Source organism: Phodopus roborovskii, unplaced genomic scaffold (genome assembly GCF_943737965.1).
Source record: "Phodopus roborovskii unplaced genomic scaffold, PHOROB, whole genome shotgun sequence".
Taxonomy (NCBI): domain Eukaryota; kingdom Metazoa; phylum Chordata; class Mammalia; order Rodentia; family Cricetidae; genus Phodopus; species Phodopus roborovskii.
The window spans coordinates 57,997,563-58,007,682 of NW_026126480.1; the positions used below are offsets into that span (position 1 = coordinate 57,997,563).

General features: G+C 45.2%; 1 protein-coding gene across 1 annotated transcript; it reads right to left on the reverse strand.

Annotated features, from left to right (window-relative positions):
- Window positions 1–3,782: 3,782 nt before the first annotated feature.
- On the reverse strand, window positions 3,783–9,205 carry Tmem138 (transmembrane protein 138). Its single transcript, XM_051193943.1, has 4 exons — window positions 8,954–9,205; window positions 8,581–8,752; window positions 4,336–4,411; window positions 3,783–4,095 (listed from the first exon to the last, which is right to left on the reverse strand). The coding sequence occupies exons 1-4, from the start codon at window positions 9,079–9,081 to the stop codon at window positions 3,983–3,985; spliced, it is 489 nt and encodes a 162-aa protein (XP_051049900.1). The 5' UTR covers window positions 9,082–9,205; the 3' UTR covers window positions 3,783–3,982.
- Between the last annotated feature and the right edge of the window lie 915 nt (window positions 9,206–10,120).

Sequence of the window (10,120 nt, forward strand, 5' to 3'; positions counted from 1 at the left end):
TTAAGAACTCAGCCACCTCTCCACCTTGTTTTTAAGGCAGGGTTTCTCCTGTTGTTTCTGCTATTGTAGTGATATATTATTTATGATTTATTAAAGCTTGCCTGAGGATTCAGAAAGCAAAGTCAGCCACAAACCAAAGGCGCCAGACACACGCCTTTAATCCCAGCAGCCAGAAGCTAGGAAGTGGTGGTGCCCACATTTAATCCTAGGACTCAGGGTTAAGAGATGCTACAATCCACCATATCACACAGTAAGGTTCAGATGGTCATACTCACCAGGCTAACCCACCCACTGGGATTGCTATCAACGCATTCCACTGGAAAGAAACCCCATTTGCAAAGTCTTGGGGACACCTGGCTATTAAATAGTCATCTCTGTAAAGCCCTTGTGAAACCATATTGCTCCCCCTTTTCCATAATGGGATTTGTCCCCCAAAATCACAGCAGTGTATTAATCAATTATTGGACACAACTCCCTCTTGTACTGGTAATTGGATAACCATGGGGCCCTGGAAAGTATTCACATAGTGGAGGAAATCTTTGGTGCTCATAGTCAAATCTGCATAACTCAGAAGCTAGCCCCCTACAATTATCTCCTATGTCAGGGCACCTGGCAAAGAGAGGAGCCTTGCAAACAAACCACATTCAGAGCCTCAAAAGACAGGAGACACAAAGGTCTGCCCCCACCTGATAAGCAAGCCTGGATGGCACCAGCCTGCTCAGGAGAGTGCAGTCTACTAGCCCCAGGCTGGGCTGGAAGCTGAAGCCTCCAGATCTTAGGATCTCACTCACATAGTTTCTCCTTTTGATCTAGTGTTGTGAATTGAACCCTGCAAGAGCACCATCTTTCCAATGCTCTTACCTGCCTCTTTATGTGGATTCCAAGAATTTTAACTCAGGTCCAGGCTTGTATAGCAAGCACTTTTGCCCACTGAGCCTTTTGGGACTGGGTATCACTATGATGCCCAAGCTGGTCCCAAATGTAAAGCAGAAGTTATCAAACTTTGGCCTTACACCAAACCCAGACTATTTTTGTTTAGTTCTTAAGGAAAGTTTGGACATTTTTGTAAGTGGCTTTTGACATTTTTGTAACTATCTCACAGGAGAAGATATTTTTGATTGGTGTTGGTTTTTTGAGACAGGGTTTCTCTGTGTAGTCCTGGCTGTCCAGGAATTAGATCTGAAGATCAGGCTGGCCTCAGACTTGATCTTCCTGCCTCTACCTCTTGAGTGCTGGGATTAAAGCATGCTCAGGAGAGTAATCTTTTTGTTTTGTCTTGTTTTTTGAGACAGAGTTTCTCTATAGTTTTTGAGCCTGTCCTGGAACTTTGTAGACCAGGCTGGCTTTGAACTCACAGAGATCCACCTACCTGTCTCTGCTTCCCGAGTTCTGGATTAAAGGTTTGTGGCCACTACCACCAGGTGAGAATAATCTGGGTTTCTCTGTGTTGTTTTGGAGCCTGTGCTGGCTCCTGCAGAGGGAAGGGAAGGACTGAGTCACAGAGAAGGGGCTGCCCCCAGGGAGGGACTTCACACAGCTCTGCCAACTTGCCAGCAGCCTTCCTTCAGGACAGCTAAAGGCAATGATGACCAGGTACATTGACCAGGACTGCTTTGTTATGTACACTTCTTATTTTCTATTTAAATGTAAAAATATTTTAATTATGTGTGTGGGTGTGTGGACATGCCTTCAGAGGCCAGCAGTGCTGGATCCCGGTGGAGCTGTGGTCACAGGCAGTTGTGAAATTGGGAAGAGAATTCAGCATGCCCTCTAACTGCTGAGCCATCTTCTCATCCATTTCTATCTAAACTTAAAACTCCACATCCAATATTCTGCAGATGGACTTGGGGGTCACTAGACCCCGGTATTGTCCTCTTTCTATGTGAAAGCATTAAGTGACTATTGCTTTTCTCTTTAACTGGTGTACTGAGGACAAGTGACTGAGCCTAGATTGCTTACCGGAGCTGCCAGGGCCCAGACTTCTACCCTCAAAATCTTGGTAAAATCTTTTATATGAAAAAAATTAAAAAAAAGAGTACTTGGTGACATATGCAAATAATGACAAACTAAAAGTTCAGGTTACATACTAGTTTTTCTAGGACACAGCTGTTCTTGTTCAGTACTGTAGCATCTGTGTGTCCCTTCCTGCTTCAGGGTCACACAGTCCAGTAGTCCTCAGCATCATTATTTGACACCTGGCCCTTTCAGTGTGTTAGCCATCGTGCTTAAACATTCTATGTGCTCCTCAAAGCTATGAGGTGTGGTCTGATTTGGTTAATAGTCTGTTCTTTGTCTTGCCCTGTATTCACACTCTCTTTTGGTGCTGGGGATCAAACCCATGGCCTGGTTCTGCTCATGCTGTAGTGCTGAGCTACACTCCCAGTCCTTTCCAAACCTTCTGCCTTGAAGCTTTGTGCTGCTTCTACTTTGCCCTTGTTTTAGGTCACATGACTTGCTTTGACCAATGGGAATTGAAACAGAGGACTGACCTGTGAATGCAATGTGACATGTTCTCTCCTGCTCTTAGGTCATATGCACAGACCCAGGGTAGTCTGCTGGTGGATGAATCATAAAACCCACAGCCCAGTAAACTGTTACTCCTCCTAAGGTCATCCTAGGTTAGCCAAGTTAAAGGTCCAAGATTATCATGGCTGACCACAAACAGACTCTAGCAGGCCCAGATGCAGTCACTCCCATCAGCCCAGATCAGCTCACCTTGTGCCAGCCAACTGCACAGGGATGACACTACTGAGTTTGGTGATGGTTTGTTACATGTTTCTCTAGCAATAGAAAGTAGCATATAACTGGGCATTGGTGATGATGCCTTTAAACCCAGCATTTGGGTGATCTCTGTGAGTTCAAGGCCGCCTAGTCTACAAAGTGAGTTCCAGGGCATCCAGGGCTACACAGAGAAACCCTGTCTCGAACCCCCCTCTCCTGACACCAAAAAAAAAAAAAAAAAAAAAAAAAAAAAAAACCCAGAAAAAAGAAAAAAGAAAAGAAAGTAGCATAAATTCTAAAACTTCCCTTTGCCAAACAGGTGCTGGAGCATTTTATTTTTTCTCCTGAGGGCAATTTTAGCTTCTAGTAAACATAGCATCTGAAGGAACCACAGAAATCTTATGCCTGCCAGGACTGGGGGCAGGCATGAGATCACACCTTGAATTTCCAAAGACGTACCAGAACAGAACACTTTTTGTTTTGTTAGAGACATTCTTCATATTGTAGCCCAGTGTGCATCTCTATCTAGTTTATAGCTCAATCTGCCCCATGGGTCAAAGAGATGTTGAGGCTTTCTGACTTGGTATACCTCTTCGCCATGAAGACACCCAGACAGACTTTACCATTTATGGAAAAAAAGAGAGATAATTCAATTTATTTTCTTTTAGTACTATAAAAAAGTACTTTGGGTACAAAATCTAAACGATTAAGATGTGGTCAGTTAGGAGGGCATGCCCATCATTGTCTACAACTTCCAGTCCCTCAAGTATGGTATGAGGAGAACAGGGTGGGCTGGGAGGCTGCTACCTAAAAGGCTGAACCATAAGCTTCAAAGAGTGGGAGCTCCAGAGCTGCAGAGCCCTCAGGAAGCAGGAGGGGAAGAGAAAGTGCATGGTATGGAGCAGGAAGAGAAGGAAGAGGATAGACTGAGGTAGGAGGCAAGATCACACTTTGTTCTACAGTCTCGGGAAAGCATTTTAATTTGGAATGGGGAAGGTCTCCTTTTTGAGATAGGGTCTTCCTCTGCAGACTATCCTGAACTCACTAGGAAGGCCCGTGGTGGCCTCAAACTCATAACAGTTTTCCTGCCTCAGTTTCCAACCACGCCTGGAGAGTCTTCCTTCTTGAATGCTGCACAGCTGGCCTGAGCATGTCCTAGGAAGTCCATGTTTCCTGATGCCAAGGCCTGCCCTTCCCTGGAGAGCAGCCCAGGTGGTTCCCACTGGGAAGGAAAAGCATTCATCAATGGGACATGAAGTGATCACCGTCGGACTTGCATAAACTCCTTCCGCAGCCACAGTGAGTCCTGGTGAAAGCGGGGGTCGCCCAGCCTCACAGCCGTCCGTTTGTAGAAGTAGAAGTACAGCACCGCGGCTGAGGACAAAAGCAGAGAGCAGCCTCATTCAGGGGAACCCAAGCCCCGCCAGCCCCGCCACACCCAGCACTGCCCAGGCTTCTCGCTGTCGCCCAGAGAGAGGAGGGCAGCCCTTCCTCTGTATGCGTGGCTGTCCCAACCATCCCAGGCCATCCTGATGGAGCTGGGAAGCCAGGATCAAGGCTGTGCTGCCGGACACAGCAGGACATGGGTACACCTGAAGCTGCCCCACTCCTCACCTAGTCTCTGGAATACAAATAGTATTTGAAGTCCATCTGTCCAAATGAAGCTGCTGGAGTTTTTCCATCGCAAGTTCTAAAGGAGACATGAATAGAAAGGGAAAGGTTAAAGGGTATGTGAGACTATTATATCTCCAGCAAAGCCACTTGGTTGAAAATCACACTAACCTTACTGCCTTTTCACAAGGTCAAAGTATATATTTTTTTTCAATGTTCAGTTTCCTTTAATAACCCCCATCTCCCTTGAAGGGTAGATGCAGGCAGCTAGGTGATAGCAAGACATGTTCACTTGAAGATCTTGCCTTGATTGACAGCTTTGCCCACATGCTGGAAGGCCCCCTCCCAGGAAAAGTACTCTAGAACCAGTGTCTGGGTCTCCTGGCTACCAGAATCCAATTTCTGCCATGTATATGACTCGTAGTCAACCTGCCAGTCTGGACTCACCAGAAAAGGCAAGCTCTTGGCCTTGGAAGACCCAAATGCCAGAAATGGAGCTGTTGTTGGTTCCAAAGAGGATAACACTAGTAAAGGCATTCTTCCCCAGTTTGTCCAATTGCTGGAACATTCCAGTGGTGAGGTTGCAACTCATGAAGGTCTGGATGAGCTCTTCAGGGAAACGGTACTCAGCATACCACAGAGACCAGCCATCCTTATCAAAGTGCCCCCCTAAATATGGCAGCGCCACAGAGAATGTGTCCTCATCCAACACAAAGGTACTCTTGGGCAGGTGAGCGAAGGGGTCCTTGGCCTTGGGCTCAGCAGCTAGTGCCTGCTCACACTCGTCCATCTCCTCCTCAGGAGCTGGGGCAGCTGCCTTTTTTTCTTCTTTCTGCTCAGCCTGGGGCTTCTGTTAGTAGGTGATGACATTGCTCTCAAATACACAGAATCCATCATCACCCTCAAATTCTGGGACCTTGCCAGCAAGAAATTTTCTGAGAAATTCAGGGATGCGGTTGGTTTGGCCAAAGTGGAAGTGGGGTGGTGCGGAGAGCACGCGGACCTGAGCCCCACTGTACTGAGCAGCGATGAGGGCCTTAAAGGTTCTCCAGTTTTCAGGGTATGTGTACAGGGTTCCAGCCGCCATGGTGATTCCCCAAAGTATATTTTTTAAGAGGGCCTCAAACTCCTCCTTAAAATATTTTTTTTGAGGCTGGAAAGATAGTTAAGCGGTTAAGAGTACTGACCTAAATTCAGTTCCTAGAACAAATGATGGCTCACAACCTCCTATAACTTTAGTTCCAGGGGATCCTATGTCTCTTCTAGTCTCTGTGGACACCAGGCATACATGTGAGGCACATATGCAGGCAAACACTCATACACATGAAACAAATAGAATTTTCAGCTGGACACAGTGGTGCCTTTTAATTCCAGCACTTAGGAGGCAGATCACTATAAGTCTAAGGCTAGCCTAACCTAAATAATGAGTTCCAGACTATATTAGTGAGACTCGGTCTCAAAAAAAATTTTTTTTTTTGGTTTTTTGAGACAGGGTTTCTCTGTGGCTTTGGAGCCGTCCTAAAACTCGCTCTGCCTCTGCCTCCAGTGCTGGGATTAAAGGTGTGTGCCACCACCGCCTGGCTCAAAAAATTTTTTTTAATTGACAAAAAGTGTGTATGTGTGTGTGTGTGTGTGTGCTAATATGACACAGCATGCATGCAGAGATAGAGTCAGTTCTCTCCATCATGCAGGTCCCAGGGATCAAACCCAGACTGTCAAGCTTCGCAGCAAGTTCCTTTACCTTTTTAGTCATCTTACCAGCTCTCAGTTGCCCCCTGTACCTTTTTAATTTTTGCTTCAAAAGGATCTCCTCTAAGCTTGATCTGAAGTATTTATCTCCTTCCACTGTATTGTCTTTACAAGGAGAAATGATCTCAGGAGCTTCCCTGCTCACTGTCTGGCCCTCAGCCTCAGGCTCAGCTCCTAGCAAGTCATAACCTTGGTGCACTTAGGCTCAGGGCTTAATCACGTACACAGCCAGAACACAGGGCTCCAGGAAGTGGAGCACAGACTCTGAGAGAGGAAGCCTTGACCCCTGCACACTGCTCTGCTGGTTTCCTGTGAGCTCTGCTTCTTCTTTGTGGCACCTCAGAGACAACCAGTGGGTCAAATGAGAAGCAACAAAGTGACTGGAGACCATGGTCCACTTTGTTTTGTTTATGATGCTGAGAACCAAAGCCAGGGCCTCCCAAATTCTAGGTAAGAGCCCTAACCCTGGGGCCATACTCCTAACTCAGAGTCAAAGATTTTAATAAGCTTCATCAAAATAAGCATATAAGAGAGACATGAGCTATCCAAAGAGATGAAAAAAATTTATAAAACAGAAGAAATCTGAATGGTAAAGGCCTTCAAGACCTCTCCAGAACCCATATAAATGTAAAAATGGAAGGATGGGCTAGAGAGAAAGCTCAATGGCTAAGAGCATTTGATGCTCTTTCAGAGGACCAGAGTTCAGTTCCTAGCACCTATGTTGGGTGTCTCACAACTTCCTGTAACTCCAGTTACAGATCAAACACCTTCTGGAGCACCTGCTTACACTCAGGCATGCACGCACGCCCGCCCCCTCCCCACTAACATAAATTTCAAATTATATTAAAAAAGCAATCTGAAACCATGAGAACTAGATCTGATCTGGAGCCTACAGGAAAACTAAAGAGAAACATCTTAGGGATTGAGTTTCCTGTGTAAAGATGGGGACTGGACATAGAGGAAAGCAACATGCTTGAGTGACCGCTTCTCAGAAACACCCAATGCCCGTAATATTAACCATGGGATACTAACATCTAATACTCCCTGTAAACACCCACCTATCCATGTAGCAGATGATAAAACAGATTCGACTTCCTGTTTTAACCCTGGTAGGCCTATCTGGGGTAAAGGTAAACTGACTGATACAAATAGAAAAGTCCCTGGATAGTTGGACAAAGTGCCTATGAACTGTCACATGGTAAACTCCAGCCAGGACACCTTCATTTACCCACCTTCTACCAGAGTTTCTAGAGGACAGGGACTTCTAATTGGATTTCCTTTTGGTAGGAGAGGATTTGATCAAACCCAGGGCACCGAGCCTGCCAGGTAAATAAATACCCTGTGGCCAATCTATATTTCCTAACCCTTACCACTTTCTTCCTGGTGTTTTGTTTTTGGTTTTTGTTGCTTTTTAAATCAAGCCTTTTGTGCCTGTAGGAATGAATCAGATCAACAGTTTGAATATAAAGCATCTGTCTCACACAGACCCCAGACTAAATCTTATTTTCATGGCTTCTAACTTCTGCATTCCTAATTCCTCCATCTCTTTGTGTACTCTGTGTTTTTCATACTTCTTGAGAGAGGGAGAGGGAGAGAGAGAGAGAGAGAGAGAGAGAGAGAGAGAGAGAGAGAGAGAGAGAGAGAGAGAGATTTACCTATTTATTTTGGGCATGGAGCATAATGTTATTAAGTCCTGGCTGACCTGGAACTATCTTTATAGATCAGGCTGGCCTCTAGCTTACAGAGATCTGCCTACCTCTGCCTCCCAAGTATGGAAGTAAAAGTGTGCACCACCCATGTCTGAAAACATGAGTGCTTTGTATGTACATGTGTACCATGCATGTGCCAGTGCCATCAGAGGTCAGAGAGTTGGATCCCTTAGAACTGGAGTTACAAGGGGTCATGAGCCATCTGATATATGTGGTAGGAGTCAAATGCAGGCCCTCTGCAAAAGCAGCAAGTGCTCATAGCTGCTGCGCCATCTCTCTAGCCCATCATGTGCTCATTTTGGCCTCAAGGTTCTGAGTTGGAAGAGTGGCTCAGCAAAACTTGCTTTGGCCAACATGCTGTACTTGCCATGGCCTTCAGAGAACTAAGATTACAATTATATACTACCACATTTTTCTTTTTTCCTCCTCTTGAGACAGGGTCTTAACACTACATAGCCCAGGCTGGTCTAGAACTTAACTGTGTAGCCTGGGATGGCCTTGAATTTGTGGTAATCCTCCTGCCTTGGGTTACTGGGAGCTAGAATTACATGTTTTAGCCACCATGCCCAGACATTTCTAACTCTTTAAAGATGTGGTTAGGGAAGTTTGCTGCTAGGCCTGATGACTTCAGTTCGATCCCCAGAACCTACATGATGGAAGAAGAGAACCAACTCCCACAAGTCACCCTTTGGCACCCACACTTCTATCCATCTACACATAGACATAACACAATACCTGTATATAATTTTTAAAAATTAAATATGTAAGAATTCAGAGCTTTCACTCTTACCATGGCCCAGACATGAAGGGAGATGCTGAGGGCGAGGTACACAGCAGCTAGAATGATGGTCCCTTTGAACTTATGGAATAGGAGGTTGACCAGGCCGGCCTGGAAGACGAAGGTGTTGAAGAACATGAGGAAAAGTATGATGATGTTGAAGAGGATTGCAATATCCTGGATGCTGTAGACACACAAAGTATAGGCAAGTTGGGCTTATGTGAGGATATCATGACATCTGTTCTTCTCTGAAATAGAGTCACCTCAAACCCCCAAACAGCACAGACTTCTGAACACACCGATGACTTTTAAAATGCTCAACTGTGACTGTCAGAGCCTTCAAACTGTTTGGATTCAGCTTTTCAGGTCTGTCTCCTATACTCACATGAAGAGCACCAGCTGGATGACAGGAGCCATTCGGAGTAGCTCCGAGAAGGAATTAACAAACAGGTCATAGGACAGCAGCAGGAACTGCAGAGACAGTACCAGGCTGTAGTTGCTAGTTTGGAGCATCTTGTGGCTGCTTTTTGAGACTCCCAAGGGCACATTCCACAGTTCTGTATAAGGTAACTTCTGGTTCCCTACTGGGTACTTGGGGAAAGATGTTTAATTTTTCCAAATCCCTGACTCTGATGCAAGGACCTGTTCAGAGGGGGAGAGAATCAAGAAAGGAAGGAATGATAAGGAAGGTGATACTAGAAGCCTAGTAATAAACATTTACTGAGCACCAGTATGCAAACTACCAAGAAAACAAAAACCTAACTGAAGCCCAGGAGTACTGGCATACACTTGTAATCACAATATTCAGGAGCCAGAAACAGGAGGATTGAGAGTTTGAGATTGGCCTGGGCTAAGATAGCCAAGCCTCTTCTCCAAACAAAACAAGACAAAGCCAAAACACACCTATCCTGACTGCCCCACTGCACTTCAACTTGTCATTCTTTCTAGAGACTAATGACTAATTTAAATAGCAGACTTTTCACCATGCCTGCATCCTTTTACATGAGCAGCTCTTTCTTTCCCCCTTCTTTACCTTTTTTTTTTTTTTTTTTTTTTTTTTTTTTGGACTTGCTATGTAGCCCCAGCTGGTTTTTGAATTCTTGATCCCCCTGCCTCCACTTCCTGAGTTCTTGCTCTACAGGCATGCCCCATTACACCTGGCAAATGCATAACTGCATAACTCTAACCAAGAATATTTAGGGGTACTACAGAGAAGTGACAGTCTGGTTATGTTGTAGCTGTAGTAGTAATAAATCCTTATGTATTACATGCAACACTCTAGAGACTGTTTCCATCACAGGTATTATTCAAATCTTACAATAAGCTCATGAAGTAGAAGATACTTTTATTTTCCCCAATTCATAGATGAGAAAACTGAGGCCTAGCAAGGCAAACTAATTGGGTCTAGATTATACAGCTAGTAAATGGCAGAGTGGTATTCTGATGGAGGCACTGTGCGGCCAGCCTATTTCGTAACTGATAGATGTCTAAGTAGGTGGAGGATATGTTTCATACAAATAAGGCAGTGTCTGGCAGAGCTGGGAGGGCACAG